Source organism: Trichomycterus rosablanca, chromosome 11, assembly GCF_030014385.1.
Source record: "Trichomycterus rosablanca isolate fTriRos1 chromosome 11, fTriRos1.hap1, whole genome shotgun sequence".
Classification (NCBI taxonomy): domain Eukaryota; kingdom Metazoa; phylum Chordata; class Actinopteri; order Siluriformes; family Trichomycteridae; genus Trichomycterus; species Trichomycterus rosablanca.
Window position 1 is genome coordinate 27,514,545 of NC_085998.1, and position 18,670 is coordinate 27,533,214.

The 18,670-nt window shown below is 39.5% G+C and overlaps 1 protein-coding gene across 1 annotated transcript in view; it reads left to right on the forward strand.

Moving 5' to 3' along the window:
* anpeplb (alanyl (membrane) aminopeptidase-like b) overlaps window positions 1–18,055 on the forward strand; it is a 34,124-nt gene extending 16,069 nt beyond the window's left edge. Inside the window, exons 6-20 of the mRNA XM_063004601.1 lie at window positions 428–541; window positions 775–918; window positions 5,636–5,701; window positions 5,840–5,905; window positions 7,180–7,313; window positions 8,360–8,439; window positions 8,536–8,669; window positions 9,287–9,342; window positions 11,865–12,012; window positions 12,105–12,193; window positions 12,278–12,379; window positions 12,847–13,014; window positions 13,118–13,258; window positions 13,555–13,636; window positions 17,630–18,055. Coding sequence (XP_062860671.1) covers window positions 428–541; window positions 775–918; window positions 5,636–5,701; window positions 5,840–5,905; window positions 7,180–7,313; window positions 8,360–8,439; window positions 8,536–8,669; window positions 9,287–9,342; window positions 11,865–12,012; window positions 12,105–12,193; window positions 12,278–12,379; window positions 12,847–13,014; window positions 13,118–13,258; window positions 13,555–13,636; window positions 17,630–17,812 — 1,707 coding nt within the window. The 3' untranslated portion in view covers window positions 17,813–18,055. The remainder of the gene's footprint in view (window positions 1–427; window positions 542–774; window positions 919–5,635; window positions 5,702–5,839; window positions 5,906–7,179; window positions 7,314–8,359; window positions 8,440–8,535; window positions 8,670–9,286; window positions 9,343–11,864; window positions 12,013–12,104; window positions 12,194–12,277; window positions 12,380–12,846; window positions 13,015–13,117; window positions 13,259–13,554; window positions 13,637–17,629) is intronic.
* The last annotated feature ends 615 nt before the right edge of the window (window positions 18,056–18,670 follow it).

Sequence of the window (18,670 nt, forward strand, 5' to 3'; positions counted from 1 at the left end):
TACACAGTGCTGATGCACATTACACTCAGCAAAGTGAAGGTGACAAAATGCATATGGCTGCTGCCCACGTGTCAGAGGGGGTGTGGGTTAGCTTCGTTCTCCTCAATCAGAGCGGAGATTGGCATTGGTGGAGAGAAAGCATGACGCAACCGGGCAGTTGGACGTGCTAAAGTCAGGAGAAAATGCATAAACAAAAAAAATATATATACATATATAAAAATATCCAAGAATTTAAAATGAGATGATTAATGAACACACATTGATATGATGTTCTCTTGTTCATAATTCTGACGGTAGCGTTTACCAGTGTCACTTCTTTAGAACTATATGACACTGGAATCAAGCATGATTGTTAAATTCTGAATTGTTGATTGCATTATTGTTTTGGATTCACTTTCATTTATGATCCTCTGTGCTGTATTTTTAGTGGCTTGGCAACCTTGTCACAATGAAATGGTGGAATAACCTTTGGTTGAAGGAGGGATTTGCAACATACCTGTCGTATCTTGCAGTGGATGCTGTTGAACCCCAATGGAATATAGTAAGTCCAAAAGCAAAAATATTATGAAGAGGATTTTTGTACATTGATTTTTACAGTATTATACATTATATTAACTATTAGATTATTTGAGCTTCAGTTTTTTCTGTCCATCTGTAACAGAATCATGTTTTGTTTAATTATTATATTATTTGTAACAAATATACAATAACAGAGTCAATAAAGAGCTGGCAATTACTATTACCACTACTGTACATTTACACTGTTCTTTTTAGAGAGATCTAATGGTGCTACAAGAACTCCAGCCATCCTTGGAAGAGGATTCTTTGAACACTTCACGCCCTCTCAGCTTTAGTGAGACAGAAGTTGAGACTCCATCTGAAATCATGTACATGTTTAACACCATCACATACAGCAAGGTGAGTTTAAAGGGCATTTTTTGAGAGCAGGTTTACTATACATGATATTTATTCCATAATTTTCAGTAACCACTTTAACATCAGATACATCCAGTGGCGTAACTACAGGGGGGGGCAGGTGCACTGGGGCCCATGGGGAGGGGATCCTCCAGGACATGAATCAACCACCCACCTCACTACCCCCCCATTGGCTGCACGTATTATGCATGTAACATGGTAAGCAAACACTGATATACTGTATATATATATATATATATATATAACACAGTTGTGCTCAAAAGTTTACATACTCTGGCAGAATTTGTGATTTTTTTGGCCATTTCTCTGAGAATATCAATGATAATACAAAGAAATGTATATATTTTATTTATGGTTAGTGGTTGGGTGAAGACATTATTATTATTATTATCAAACAATTGTGTTTGCGCTTTGTAAATCATAATGACAACAGAAACTACCCAAATGACCCTGATTAAAAGTTTACATACCCTAGTTCTTAATACCCTGTATTGCCTCTTTTATTATGACAGCTTGAAGTCTTTTGTGGTAGTTGTGGATGAGGCCCTAATTTTCTCAGATGGTAAAGCTGCACATTCTTCTTGGCAAAATGCCTCCAGTTCCTGTAAATTCTTGGGCTGTCTTGCATGAACTGCACAGTTGAGATCTCCCCACAGTTGCTCCATGATATTGAGGTCAGGGGACTAAGATGGCCACTCCACTTTTTTCTGCTTTGCCAATGACAGGTCAACTTGGCCTTGTGTTTTGAATTATTGTCATGTAGGAGCATCCAAGTGCGTCCCATGTGCAGCTTCTGGGCTGATGAGTGCAAGTTTTCCTCCAATATTTTCTGATAAAATACTGCATTCATCTTGCCATCAATTTTGAACAAATTCCCTGTGCCTGTGTAGCTCACACATCCCCAAAACATCAGCGATCCACCTCCGTGTTTCACAGTAGGGATGGTGCACTTTTCATCATAGGCTTTGTTGACTCCTCTCCAAATGTAGCAATTATGGTTGTGGCCAAAAAGTTCAATAACTGTTCCAGAAATGTTTAGGTTTGTCTCTGTGCTGTTTGGCATATTGTAAGCGGGCTGCTTTGTGGCATTGGTGTAGTAACGACTTTCTTCTGGCAACTCGAACATGCAGCCCATTTTTCTTCATGTGCCTCCTTATTTTGCATCTACACCACTTTTTTTCAGAGAGTCCTGTATGTCAGCTGACATTATTTGTGGGTTTTTCTTTGCATCCTGAACAATTTTCCTGGCAGTTTTGGCTGAAATTTTTGTTGGTCTTCCTGACCTTGGATTGGTTTCAACAGAATCCCTCATTTTCCACCTTCTTAATTAGAGTTTGAACACTGCTGATTGGCATTCTCAATTCCTTGGATATCTTTTTATATCCTTTTCCTGTTTTATAAAGTTCAACTATCTTCTCCTGCGGATCCTTTGATAATTATTTTGCTTTCCCCAAGCTTGTAATCCAACAACATCAGTGGCAGCACTGAATGAAACATGCAGGGGTCTGTCAGGAGCCCATAAACTCACTGACTTATTATACACACACACGAATTACAAGCAAACAGATCACAGGTGAGGATTGGTACCTTTAGTAGCCATTTAAACCTGTGTGTGTCAATTTGTGTGTATGTTATCATGCCAAAACTTCCAGGGTATGTAAACTTTTGATCAGGGTCATTTGGGTAGCTTCTGTTGTCATTATGATTTAAAAAGGGCAAACACAATTGTTTGATAATAAATGTCTTCACCCAACCACTAGCCATGAATAAAATATATTTTTTTGTATTATCATTCATATTCTCAGAGAAATGGCCAAAAAATCACAAATTCTGCCAGGGTATGTAAACTTATGAGCACAACTGTATATATATATATATATATATATATATATATATATATATATATATATATATATATATATATATATATATATATACACATATATATATATATATATATACATCGGTGATACATATATATATATATATATATATATATATATATATATATATATATATATATATATATATATATATATATATATATATATATATATATATGAAATTTGTTGAGGGGGCCCAAATTTTTTTTTTTGCACTGGGGCCCATGAGCTCCTAGTTATGCCACTGGATACATCGGTGATACACACCCATCCAATGATTCACAAACACCTAGAGGCAATTTAGAGTAGCCAATTTACCTTCTGCATGTTTAGAAAGATACAAGGGATCTTCAAAAAGTTTCCGCACTTTTACATTTTGGTTGGAAACGTTGAGGGCGGGAGGAGAAGTAATTGGTCATATCTGAGAGACTGAGAGAGAGCTTATAGTCTAGATTTAGCACCATCTGATTTTTACCTTTTTGGACCGCTCAAAGAAGCTTTAAGGGGAAGAAGTTTTTTATGTGATGATGACATGAAAACAGCGGTGCATCAGTGGCTACGCGCGTGCTCAACCAAAAACATTTTTTGCTGATGGCATTAAAAAGTTGGTATGATGCTGAGAAAAAAATGCATCAGAAGGTGATTATGTAGAAGAGTAATGTAATTTGTTTTTGAAAATTCTTAATAAATAGAGTTTTAAAAGTGCGGAAAGTTTTTGAAGAACCCTTGTAGATTTACCAATACAGTATTCTAATCACTGTAAAAATGCATGTTGCCCTGTGATACATTAGTGCCATGCTTAGAGTGTATTAATGAATTAATGGGGCACGGTGGCTCAGTGGGTAGCACTGTCACCTCACAGCAGGTTCGATCCCCAGGTGGAGCGGTCCGGGTCCTTTCTGTGTGGAGTTTGCATGTTCTCCCCATGTCTGTGTGGGTTTCCTCCGGGAGCTCCGGTTTCCTCACACAGTCCGAAGACATGCAAGTGAGGTGAATTGGAGATACAAAATTGTCCAGGACTGATGAAGTGATGAATCTTGTGTAACGAGTAACTACCTGTTCTGTCATGAATGTAACCAAAGTGTGTAAAACATGACGTTAAAATCCTAATAAATAAATAAATATTAATGAATTAATAAATAACTGCAAATACAGTACCAACAATGAATATTTAACAATATTAATCATCTACAGTGTATGACAAAAGTGAGTACACCCCTCACATTTCTGCAAATATTTCATTATATCTTTTCATGGGACAACACTATAGACATGAAACTTGGATATAACTTAGAGTAGTCAGTGTACAGCTTGTATAGCAGTGTAGATTTACTGTCTTCTGAAAATAACTCAACACACAGCCATTAATGTCTAAATAGCTGGCAACATAAGTGAGTACACCCCACAGTGAACATGTCCAAATTGTGCCCAAATGTGTCGTTGTCCCTCCCTGGTGTCATGTGTCAAGGTCCCAGGTGTAAATGGGGAGCAGGGCTGTTAAATTTGGTGTTTTGGGTACAATTCTCTCATACTGGCCACTCATACTGCCCACTGGATATTCAACATGGCACCTCATGGCAAAGAACTCTCTGAGGATGTGAGAAATAGAATTGTTGCTCTCCACAAAGATAGCCTGGGCTATAAGAAGATTGCTAACACCCTGAAACTGAGCTACAGCATGGTGGCCAAGGTCATACAGCGGTTTTCCAGGACAGGTTCCACTCGGAACAGGCTTCGCCAGGGTCGACCAAAGAAGTTGAGTCCACGTGTTCGGCGTCATATCCAGAGGTTGGCTTTAAAAAATAGACACATGAGTGCTGCCAGCATTGCTGCAGAGGTTGAAGACGTGGGAGGTCAGCCTGTCAGTGCTCAGACCATACGCCGCACACTGCATCAACTCGGTCTGCATGGTCGTCATCCCAGAAGGAAGCTGACGCACAAGAAAGCCCGCAAACAGTTTGCTGAAAACAAGCAGTCCAAGAACATGGATTACTGGAATGCCCTGTGGTCTGACGAGACCAAGATAAACTTGTTTGGCTCAGATGGTGTCCAGCATGTGTGGCGGCGCCCTGGTGAGAAGTACCAAGACAACTGTATCTTGCCTACAGTCAAGCATGGTGGTGGTAGCATCATGGTCTTGGGCTGCATGAGTGTTGCTGGCACTGGGGAGCTGCAGTTCATTGAGGGAAACATGAATTCCAACATGTACTGTGACATTCTGAAACAGAGCATGATCCCCTCCCTACGAAAACTGGGCCTCATGGCAGTTTTCCAACAGGATAACGACCCCAAACACAACCTCCAAGATGACAACTGCCTTGCTGAGGAAGCTGAAGGTAAAGGTGATGGACTAAACCCAATTGAGCACCTGTGGCGCATCCTCAAGTGGAAGGTGGAGGAGTTCAAGGTGTCTAACATCCACCAGCTCCGTGATGTCATCATGGAGGAGTGGAAGAGGATTCCAGTAGCAACCTGTGCAGCTCTGGTGAATTCTTGGTGGTCACACAAAATATTGACACTTCGGGCACAATTTGGACATGTTCACTGTGGGGTGTACTCACTTATGTTGCCAGCTATTTAGACATTAATGGCTGTGTGTTGAGTTATTTTCAGAAGACAGTAAATCTACACTGCTATACAAGTTGTACACTGACTACTCTAAGTTATATCCAAGTTTTATTTCTATCGTGTTGTCCCAAGAAAAGATATAATAAAATATTTGCAGAAATGTGAGGGGTGTACTCACTTTTGTGATACACTGTATAAGCCATTAAGTATTTGTATATTGGTTGAGATGTATAATCTTTTTGTAATAGGGTGCAGCAGTGCTGAGAATGCTTTCTGCTTACATGGGGGAGACTAATTTTTTGGAAGGCCTTCAGGTGAGTAGAAGTGTGCTAGTTGCAAACCTAACTTGCACACTAGTCTTTGTTTAGTTGTTAAGTTGTTTTCTTTGTTTTCAGCTTTTTCTAGCTTTTTAAGACATGTTCTTGTTTTGACCTACCAATGCTTTATTTCAGATCTATCTCACGTTTTATCAGTACAACAGTAGTGAGAATGAAGACCTGTGGTCATGCATGCAAAAGGTAAGTGTGCTGTAGCTTGTGTTTTAAAAATATAAAATACAAAAATAACTAAGATGTTCTCTGAAAGGATCATACAGGGTAATAAAGAATAAACAGATTTTTGTCCATGAAATCTGTGCATATTTAAATTGCTGAACAAATTATTTGAGGTTAAATGTGAGTTGTGATGCATGTTCGTTGCCCAGTTCCCAAAGACAAAAATGCATCAAAGTCATTAAATTGCGACTGATACTACATACACCAATGAGCCATAACATTAAAACCACCTTCTTGTTTCTACACTCACTATCCATTTTATCAGCTCCACTTACCATATAGAAGCACTTTGTAGTTCTACAATTACTGACTGTAGTCCATCTGTTTCTCTGTATGCTTTGTTAGCCCCCTTTCATGCTGTTCTTCAATGATCAGGACCCCCACAGGACCACCACAGAGTAGGTATTATTTAGGTGGTGGATCATTCTCAGCACTGCAGTGACACTGACATGGTGATGGTGTGTTAGTGTGTGTTGAGCTGGTATGAGTTTATCAGATACAGCAGCGTGTCCACTCACTGTCCACATACTGTCCACTCTATTAGACAGTCCTACCTGGTTAGTCCACCTTGTAGATGTAAAGTCAGAGACGATCGCTCAGCTATTGCTGTTGTTTGAGTTGGTCATCTTCTAGACCTTCATCAGTGGTCACAGGGTGCTGTTGACTGGATATTTTTTTGGTTGGTGGACTATTCTTAGTCCAGCAGTGATAGTGAGGTGTTTAAAAACTCCATCAGCGCTGCTGTGTCTTATCCACTCATACCAGCACAACACACACTAACACACCACCACCATGTCAGTGTCACTGCAGTGACACCACCCAAATAATAACCTGCTCTGTGGTGGTACTGGAAGAGTCCTATTAATTGTAGAACTACAAAGTGCTCCTATATGGTAAGTGGAGCTGATAAAATGGACAGTGAGTGTAGATACAAGGAGGTTTTAATGTTATGGCTAATCGGTGTACTTAACAGCAGGGATTTATTAGGTTATTTACTGTAAGCTATTCTCCATAGAATCTGCGTAAACTCTATATGACCATAAAGTCCGGGTTCAAACTCCACATACATTTACCTACATTTGTGGTTAGATTTTTAAAAAAATCTTATTTTGTCGCACATTCCAAATAGTTTGCTGGCATGAAGCTGCTGTCTAAGATGATCCCATAATGATTTCCACCATGAACACAGCCCAAATCCTCCTGTATCACTGGTTAATTCAGCGTATTGTATTTTTTAGGCTACACATAAGGATGTGGCAGGTGTTATGAAGCCATGGACAGTGCAAGAGGGCTACCCAGTCATCAGCATAAACATCAGTAATGGAGAGATTTCTCAGGAGCAGTTCCTTTTAAACCGAGAAGAGGACACGGGGTGAGATCCTTAAGGAATGTAATAGAAAGGAAAGCAAAACAATCAGCGCTGTGTACTTATGCTCTTGTATCTCTTTAGAAAAGGGGTACAGAAATGTAATGCTCTGTTTATACAAACTCAGATTTCCCACTTTATTAAAGAAAAAAACAAGCTGAATGAGTTGTTCACTAGCTAAGGTGAAAAGATGACCAACAAAGGTCAAAGGAGCCATCTACGTGAGCATCCTCAGGAGGGAGGCTAGCCATGAGATTATGCTGTCAATTAAATGGAACAAAACAAAAAGTTTAATAACCATTGTTAAGCACCCCATGTTCAACAGCATTATGGTAGCACCACTGAGATTCAAATTTGTCTCAGTGTTAATGGACTACACTTTAAAAAATGCTGGGCTGAAAACAACCCAACCTGGGTTATTTGGCAACTCAGTGCTGGGTAAATATAATTTAACCATTGTGCTGGGTTGTTACAACAACCCAACTATGAGGAAAACAAATTTGGAAGATGTTAACATAAAATCAGACAGATTAATGTATTATTTACATGGTAAATACATGGGACATGGTAACCAAAGAGCTGGGTTGAGAAAATAACCTAACAATTGGGTTATTTATACTAGGGACAGTGGTAGCCTAGTGGGTAGAGCTTTGGGCTATCAATCGGAAGATTGGCAGTTCAAATCCAGGGTCTGCTATGCAGCCACTGTTGGGTCCTTAAGCAAGGCCCTTAACCCTGTCTGCTCCAGGGGCACCGTACAATGGCTGACCCTGCACTCTGACCCCAGCTTCCAAACAAGCTGGGATATGCAAACAAAGAATTTCATTGTACTGTACACCTGTATATGTATATATGACAAATAAAGGATATCTTATCTTATCTTATTTGAGTGAGAAATAACCCAGCAAGATGACCCAACTTGCCTCAACCCAGCATTTGGGTAGAAAAAATAACCCAGCATTTTTTAGAGTGTAGGAGATTACAGTTGCATCCAACAAGTACCCTAAATCCCATCTCTTTTAAATAACAAATTTGTTTTCTGTTTTCAATAGAATTGAATGGCAGGTTCCAATTTACTACATGAAATCTAATAAAGCACCAACAGAAGATTTACTGAAAGAAAAAGGGCCAGGTAAAATAGTTCAAAGCTTTTCTTCCTCCATAGTGAAAATCTTGACAAGTCTAGCATGATGTGGTACTACCGACCTTGTCTGTGTCCTTTCCACAGTTCGAAAGCCTGTTTACATAATCAAAGACGATGCTTGGCTGCTTGCTAATATAAATTTCACTGGTTATTACCGAGTCAACTATGATAAAGTGAACTGGAATAGACTTCTTAATCAACTGAATAACAATCATCATGTAAGTATGTTTTCTAAAACACCACATTATTGGTTGTAAGAGGTCAATTTTAAGATAGTAAGCTAAGTTCAGTGTGTTCCATTGTGTGTTATAGTGCATGTTAAACAAATGTATATAATACCACTCTTTGTTTAAAACCAAACAAACTGAAATCCACATTTTTGCTTGGCGTGATTTTTGTAAGTACTATAGAGACTGTGGCATTTTAAAAAATGCAGCAGGAGGCATGTTTTGAGCTGTCATGACACTAGCTACAGTGTCAGCCAGTGCATTTAGACTTAGGTATAACAAACCATCCTACCAGCTGCAAAAGACTTTACACATTATGTACATTATAAGAAACACTGTGCATTTAAAGAGAATAGTCCTGTTGTATCTGAAAATATAAATGTGGTCCAAGGAGGATGGGGGTCCCTGCTGAGTCTGGTTCCTCTCAAGGTTTCTTCCTGTATTTTTAAGGCAGTTTTTCCTTGCCACTGTCACCCTCTGCTTGCTCAACAGGGGTTTTTGGTCTGTTGGTCCTGGAGTCTGTAAAGTTGCTTTGAGACAATGTTCATTGTAAAAAGTGCTATACAAGTCAATTTCACTTGACTTGACTTGTTTTTGTTTTTTTTCAGGCTATCCCGCATATCAGTCGAGGCCAGTTAATTGATGATGCATTTAATCTTGCTAGGTAAGCTGCTTTTTCTGAATATTAAACCATACTACATTACTGTTAAGAACTGGTTTTGCATACTAAAAAACACCCTAACAAATTGAAACACCCCAAAAATATTGTCTATATCATAGACATGTTGATCTGTTTAAAATTCTTTAACACATTAGCTATTGTATTAATAATGGCGATTATTTCATCCAAATGCTTTCATGCCTACTAATTTATCCAAAAAGCTTGTCAGGTGTACATCAGTGCTCAGTGGTCAAACAGGGTACAACCCATTCCCATTATGGTGCTAAAAATGTAAAATGTATAGACCTCACTTAAATGAACAGGGGTTATGGATAAACACTCTTTCTATTACTTATCAAGGATGTAGCCATGAAGTAAACATTAGGGGACCATATCTACTGGGATTGGGGGGCATTTCAAAATATTCCATATTAACAACTGATGTTATATTATAATATGTACAGTGTATCACAAAAGTGAGTACACCCCTCACATTTCTGCAAATATTTCATTATATATTTTCATGGGACAACACTATAGACATGAGACTTGGATATAACTTAGAGTAGTCAGTGTACAACTTGTATAGCAGTGTAGATTTACTGTCTTCTGAAAATAACTCAACACACAGCCATTAATGTCTAAATAGCTGGCAACATAAGTGAGTACACCCCACAGTGAACATGTCCAAATTGTGCCCAAAGTGTCAATATTTTGTGTGACCACCATTATTATCCAGCACTGCCTTAACCCTCCTGGGCATGGAATTCACCAGAGCTGCACAGGTTGCTACTGGAATCCTTTTCCACTCCTCCATGATGACATCACGGAGCTGGTGGATGTTAGACACCTTGAACTCCTCCACCTTCCACTTGAGGATGCGCCACAGGTCAATTGGGTTTAGTCCATCACCTTTACCTTCAGCTTCCTCAGCAAGGCAGTTGTCATTTTGGAGGTTGTGTTTGGGGTCGTTATCCTGTTGGAAAACTGCCATGAGGCCCAGTTTTCGAAGGGAGGGGATCATGCTCTGTTTCAGAATGTCACAGTACATGTTGGAATTCATGTTTCCCTCAATGAACTGCAGCTCCCCAGTGCCGACAGCACTCATGCAGCCCCAGACCATGATGCTACCACCACCATGCTTGACTTTAGGCAAGATACAGTTGTCTTGGTACTTCTCACCAGGGCGCCGCCACACATGCTGGACACCATCTGAGCCAAACAAGTTTATCTTGGTCTCGTCAGACCACAGGGCATTCCAGTAATCCATGTTCTTGGACTGCTTGTCTTCAGCAAACTGTTTGCGGGCTTTCTTGTGCGTCAGCTTCCTTCTGGGATGACGACCATGCAGACCGAGTTGATGCAGTGTGCAGCGTATGGTCTGAGCACTGACAGGCTGACCTCCCACGTCTTCAACCTCTGCAGCAATGCTGGCAGCACTCATGTGTCTATTTTTTAAAGCCAACCTCTGGATATGACGCCGAACACGTGGACTCAACTTCTTTGGTCGACCCTGGCGAAGCCTGTTCCGAGTGGAACCTGTCCTGGAAAACCGCTGTATGACCTTGGCCACCATGCTGTAGCTCAGTTTCAGGGTGTTAGCAATCTTCTTATAGCCCAGGCCATCTTTGTGGAGAGCAACAATTCTATTTCTCACATCCTCAGAGAGTTCTTTGCCATGAGGTGCCATGTTGAATATCCAGTGGCCAGTATGAGAGAATTGTACCCAAAACACCAAATTTAACAGCCCTGCTCCCCATTTACACCTGGGACCTTGACACATGACACCAGGGAGGGACAACGACACATTTGGGCACAATTTGGACATGTTCACTGTGGGGTGTACTCACTTATGTTGCCAGCTATTTAGACATTAATGGCTGTGTGTTGAGTTATTTTCAGAAGACAGTAAATCTACACTGCTATACAAGCTGTACACTGACTACTCTAAGTTATATCCAAGTTTCATGTCTATAGTGTTGTCCCATGAAAAGATATAATGAAATATTTGCAGAAATGTGAGGGGTGTACTCACTTTTGTGATACACTGTATATATGATGTATATATGATGATATATATGATGTTATAATACATATTAACACTGACATCTTAACATTACACAAAGCTAGTGAGTGGAATATGCTTATTTATCATTTTTACATCGTTATATGGGGGGGTTAAGCATATCTGAATATGGGGGGGTTCATGTCCTCACTAAATATGTTGTAATTAAAGTTGTACTTTTTGTAATACATTGCAAAATGTTAAAAACATTTCCTCCTATTAAATGCAATTTTGTCCTCCTTTGATAAAACCGCTCACTACTCACAGAATAAATAGAACCACTTCATCAGGCAACAAATTAATTAATTAATTATATCCTAAATATCTGTATATAAACAATATAACAATACGCTTTGTCTTAATGTTTGTTGTCATTAATAAACTAATACAGTTTAGGACTGTAAATCTATTACTGGCGAAGGTTATATTACTGACATGTTCATGTCATCATCTACCACAGGGCCAATTATATCAACGTCACACTGGCACTGAACACGACCAAGTATCTGATAAAGGAAACTGAGTATGTACCATGGGAGTTTGCTCTGCTAAACCTAAAATACTTCACCTACATGTTCGATCGCTCCGAGGTCTATGGCCCTATGCAGGTCAGATAAATATCCCTTATTAATATATCAGACTATAGTGTTAATATATGGAAGAATCGCAACTAATTAACTCTTATGTTTTGTGTGTACAGAGATATTTACGAAAGCAAGTTAAGCCTCTCTATGAGTACTTTCAAAACAACACTGTGAATGCAAGCATTTCAGAGAACCTTGCTGAGCAGTAGGCATTTACACTTCTTTTAATAAATTATATTAAAATAATAAATAAATCAAAGTGCCTTATTTTTATAATCTTTCTCTTCAGGTATAATCAGAAGAACGCAATTTCAACTGCATGCACCAATGGACTTCCTGAGTGCATAGAAATGGCAAGACAACTCTTTGATGACTGGAAAAATGGCACAAAGTAAATACGCTACCCATATTGCACTATATTTAAGCTTAGAATCCATCACAGCAACACCAACATACACAGGGCAATGTTAGTAGCTCCAGTGCTGTGTCTTTGGGCTGTGGGAAGAAAACCGGAGCCCCCGGAGGAAATTTATGCAGACACGGGGAGAACATGCAGATTCCACACAGAAAGGACCCAGACCACTCCATCTGGGAATCGAACTCTGGACGTTCTTGCTGCGGGGCGACAGTGCTGCCCACTGAGGCACTGGAAATAAATAAATAAAACAGAATCAGATGTTACGCCAAGATCATTAGCTGTAGCATCTCTAAGTTTATGAAGTCATAGCTATACCTAACAAACATATACAAGTACATATATAAGTACTACTATGTGTTATTAGCAGATACATTAGTAAAGTAGTAGTTGCATCCATATTTTTGACACTTATTCCCAATTTGTATATTTTCTTCTTGAAGGATTCCACCCAACCTAAGGTCCACCATCTTTTGCGAAGGCATTGCAGCTGGAGATGAGGATGACTGGGATTTCGCGTGGCAAAAATTCGAAGAAGCCACAATTGCCACTGAGAAGGATGAACTGAGATATGCGCTCTCCTGCACTAAGATAATCTGGCTCTTAAACAGGTCAGCACAAAACCTCAGCATACACAGTTTTTAATAAATCAGACTTCCTTCTCTGTGGTGAACCTTGTTAATCATGTATGATGTCACATTCATCTCCACCCAGATACCTCGAATACACTCTAGACCCTAGCAAGATAAGGAAGATACATATGGTGTCAACTATAAGTTACATTGCCAACAACGTAGCTGGACAAGCTCTTGCCTGGGATTTTGTTCGTGCCCACTGGATGCACATAAGCGATGAGTGAGTAAAATAATTGAAACTACTGTACACTGCTGAATAATACAAGAATCTGTATTTGTTTACATAATCCTAGATTCTGAATAAAATAAATGACCAAATGGAGTTTTGCCATTTTTTACTTCCTTGTGATTCAAACAATGAAGTAACAAGTTTTATAATGGTCTGAAGTTCAAAAGCAATTTAGGGATCAAAGGTTGAACTCAGCAGATATTAGCAAGCCCTAAAGTGTAGTTTGTTTCCTTGGTTGTTAAGCAATATAACAATAGACCTGGCTAATTCTCATTTCCGCAAAACAGGTACGGAGATGACTCACTTTCCATTGGTTATTTAATTGAGGATGTGTCTAAAAGGTTCTCCACAGCCTTTGACCTACACCAGGTAAGCTGTTGAAAGCATTTCAGTTAGACCATAGTCTTTTAGTATGCTGTACACTGATCAGCCATTACATAAAAACCACCTCCTTGTTTCTACACTCACTGTTCACTGTTTATCAGCTCCACTTACCATATAGAAGCACTTTGATGTTCTACAATTACTGACTGTAGTCCATCTATTTCTCTACATACCTTTTTAGCCTGATTTCACCCTGTTCTTTAATGGTCAGGAGTATTTAGGTGGTGGATCATTCTCAGCACTGCAGTGACACTGACATGGTGGTGGTGTGTTAGTGTGTGTTGTGCTGGTATGAGTGGATCAAACACAGCAAGGCTGCTTGAGTTTTTAAATATCGTGTCCACTCACTGTCCACCCTATTAGACCCTCTTACCTAGTTGGTCCACCTTGTAGATCTAAAGTCAGAGACGATCGCTCATCTATTGCTGCTGTTTGAGTTGGTCATCTTTTAGACCTTCATCAGTAGTCACCGGACGCTGCCCACGGGGCGCTGTTGGCTGGATATTTTTGGTTGGTGGACTATTCTCAGTCCAGCAGTGACAGTGAGGTGTTTGTCTTATCCACTCATACCAGCACAACACACACTAATACACCACCACCATGTCATTGTCACTGCAGTACTGAGAATGATCCACCACCCAAATAATAACTACTTTGTTGTGGTCCTGGGAGAGTCCTGACCATTAAAGAACAGCATGAAAGGGGGCTAACAAAGCATGCAGAGAAACAGATGGACTACAGTCAGTAATTGTAAAACTACAAAGTGCTTCTATATGGTAAGTGGAGCTGATAACATGGACAACGTGTGTAGAAACAAGGAGGTGGTTTTAATGTTATGGCTGATCAAAGTAATGTAAGTCACTTGGTATAAAGGTGTCTGCTAAATGCCTAAAATGTAAATGTCAAACATAGTAAAACTTCATAATTAGGGTGGAACAGTGGTCTCAAGTAAAAACTTACTGTCAGGTATAGACTCAAATATACAGCCAACAGACATGCATAAACACACCTGTGACTCATTCCTAGAATAATGAGTTACACATTTTTCCATGATGCAATTGTACGAGACCATTTGCACCCCACTGAGCAAACACCCTTTTCAGTTGGTGAATAGCACTGCCGCCTCACAGCATGAAAATCCTGGGTTCGATTCCCAGATTGGGTGGTCCGGGTTCTCCCTGTGCCTGTGTGACTTTCCTCCCACAGTCCAAAGACATGCAGTCAGGTTCATTGGAGCTGCTAAAATGACCCTAGGTCAATGTGTTTGTGTGTGTGTGTTTTCGCCCTGTAATGGACTGGCGACCTGTTCATGGGGTTTTCTACCTTTTGCCTAGTAAAAAAAACAGACCCACCATAACCCTGAATAGGATAAAGTGGTAGTAAAAGAGACATCAATATCCTACAGTCCGGAATTATAATGCCCCCAAGGAAATTATTATTAACTTAAATGTGTTCTGCGGTCACCCCAATCCCCAGATTTAAACAAAATTAACCTCAAGCCAAGACTGTAAATCTTCAGCTCAGCTTGACCCTAACTAAAATGTATTACAACACTAGAATTAAACTAGTCTGGAGACACAGAGTGGCCCTGTTAATGGGTTTCTGTTATTTTGTCTACCTCCTGTATAATCCTGCTAGTCAAGACACATGAAAAAATTGACAGACAAGCCTCTCTCACAGACATTTTTAATAAAGACCAATGAGAAATATGGTTCAGCCGCTGGCCAGTAGGTGTTTTTTTTTACTCTAATGCAGGGGTCTCAAACTCAGTTTACCTGGGGGCCGCTGGAGGTAGAGTCTAGGAGCGGCTGGGCCGCATCAAGTGTTCCACAAAAAAAGGGTTTCAGGTATTCCAAACAAAAGTACAACTGATCCAAACTTCTCAATCTTTATTAATAACAGTTCAGAACATGAACAATTCTTCAGAACATAGGCTTCTTTTACCTACTCTTTGCTGCCAGAAACCTTCAAAGATCCATTATTCCCAGAATTGTCTTACATCTTGAAGGTTTTCTTTGGGTCATTTAGTGAAAGTCACAACACTTGTAACCGTGACTTGTTTTGAGTTATGAGATTTGCAGTATGACTGTTGTTTGGTATTTGTTGGTGATGAAAAGAAGGCTGGTCTTTAGAATCCACAATTAATGCCAACTTCAGTGGTTAAACAGTTTGAAAATGTTTTATGGGATGTTCTGTACTAAAATTAAGCAATAGAACACGAGAGGGAGTGTGTTATCGCGAATAACATCACAGCTGTGATTTGGTCGCAGGCACGAACCGAAGGTGCTTTTATACAACAGTTTTTACAAAATAAAGAAAGAAAATAAATCAAAGAAGCCCTGAATTTCATATTAAATATGCTTTCATATTGACAATACCTTCTGCCAAAAAGTAGTTCCACAATGAATGTAAAGTTTAACACTACAAAGCAGACATCCCAAGTTGCAAAAACTCATTTCAGGGAGGTAAGAACAAGAAGAAGAAGAAAGCAAGAACCTCCGAAGGGAAAAAAAGAAATAAAAAAACCTCTCGCACACACCAAAGGTTATGGATGAAAACAGAACTACTAGGAGCTGCTAACTGGCTTAACTAACTGTTCGCGTTACAAACACATTATTGTTCCCTAAATAGTGCACTAGATTGTGTATCAGATCATGGATATATGTTCCCTACATAGTGCACTAGATAGTGAATTAGACAATTGGTTATGTTCCCTACACAGTGCGCTAGATTGTATATCAGATAACGGATTTAAAACGCGACCGGGAAAAAAAGGCTGTGTTGCCTGCGTGCGCGTTTGTGTGCATTAAGCTTGTCGTTACTGGCAACGCGTCAGCGGAGTAATACAGTTGTGGTGTGAAAAGACCGTGCTGTTATCACGAATATCAGCACGTTTAGAACGCTTCTCAACCAATCAGATTGTAAGGTCGGAACTACCTGTTGTATAATGACACATTACACATCCCTAAATGTTTTAAATGTTCTATCAACATGTTTTTTCTATTATATTTTAATAAAAAACAACTATTGTGAGATATATCCACTTGTCCTGTTTGCATTACACAGGAGAGACCCTCCCTATTGTTAAGAAAAAAAATTATTACTAACACAAGTAACGAAGTAACGTTTACTCTGAGTACGTTTTAAATGAGTTACTTTTTTACTTGAGTAGGTTTTTAGACTAGTAATTTTACTCGTATTTCAGTAAAAATTATTTAAAGTAGTAGTACTTTTACTTGAGTACTCTTTCCACCTCTGCCAAGTGTTTGGGATATTATTCAGAAAGCCCTTTCTATATATTCTGAGAGGAATTTGAAAATGTTATCATTGTTCATAGCTTTTTTGAGCACTTCGTTTTTCTTATCATTATTAAATTTATCTCTCAGGTGTTTATGCATTTCTCATAAATAAAGTGATCTAGATTTTATTCTTTTTGTTTACATCCTACACATCCTTCTGCTTTACCAAATCTCTCCGCCACTGAGCTAACTCTGGTGTCCATGTTACTTCACCTCTCTTAATTCTTAATATCAAGTGCATTGTCTGTTTTATATATTTTAAATTCTTGCTCTTTTTGATTAAATTGTTCTTGTTAAATTCGTTTTCTTTTGCGATCGCACCTTTCTGTCCTCTGTACCTTGCACTGACTGACAGGATATATTTTCCTTCCCTTTGGTGTCGCTCTGAATCACGTTTCAGCCAAGTGACGTTGCTAATACGTTGCTAAGTAAAAAAATAAAATAAAATGCGAAGGGTAAAGAGTTGCGCAACGACTCGGTAAAATAGGTGCATGTGAGAAAACCGCGCGGGTCGCACTAACAATGAACTTTGACGTTATGTCGGGGGCCACAAAATATCGGCCTGCGGGCCGCAACTGGCCCGTGGGCCGCGAGTTTGAGACCCCTGCTCTAATGGAAACATTGTTTCCAACCCAGCACATGTGCATTTTCTCACACTTTTCTATTCCTCCCTGTCCAGCTGAGGCAGTTCCAAGTCGAATATGAAGAACAATACGACGGACCCGGGCCGGCCACGCCGTCTCTGGAGTATGCCATGAAGAGGACAGAGGCCAACATTAAGTGGGTAAAAGAGAAGAAACAGACTGTGTTGAACTGGTTTAAAGATGAGTCAGGTCCACTGAGCTTTCACAGCTCTGCATAGCCCTGAGTGTGCACAGCGCAGCCAGAACAATGAGAACCAGATGTATAGCCATGGAGACAATGTTCTGTGTTACACAATACGCAACAACTCAGTTTCACAAGGAAATCTTAATATGATTAATCCTAAAGGAGACCGAATGCATTTAATAATGGAAAACTCCCACAAAAGCTTGGACACCCGTGGTCAAATTCCATTCTTTGTTTTTTTTATAATAAGTGAACACATGCTCTACGGGAAACTAATTTTGCACATGTAGTACACATTTAATATTTATTGCTAAATTTAATATGCTTTAATGGTAAATGTTAAGGTATAGTTCATATTTTGTTGTATTTTTATGTTAATCAGAGCAAATAAACAGATATTCTGCACAAATAGTTTTAAAGAGTGTGTGTTCATTTATATTCCTTTAGAAAACTTGTGAAAAAATGTGAAACTTTGAGGGGTGTTCATCCTTTGTTGTGCTGTACTGTATATCATTACATACACTGATCAGGCATAACTTTATGACCACCTTCCAAATATTGTGTTGGTCCATCTTTTGCTGCCAAAACAGCCCTGCAACTGTGATGCACTGTGTATTCTGACACCTTTCTATCAGAACCAGCATTAACTTCTTCAGCAATTTGAGCTACAGTAGCTCATCTGTTGGATCGGACCACACGGGCCAGCGTTCGCTCCCCACGTGCATCAGTGAGCCTTGGCCGCCCATGACCCTGTCGCTGGTTTATCACTGTTCCTTCCTTGGACCACTTTTGATAGATACTGACCACTGCAGACCGAGAACACCCCACAAGATGCCCTTTGACCATTGTTGTGGGAATTCTAAATAACCCTTAAAGATTGACACAGACAACC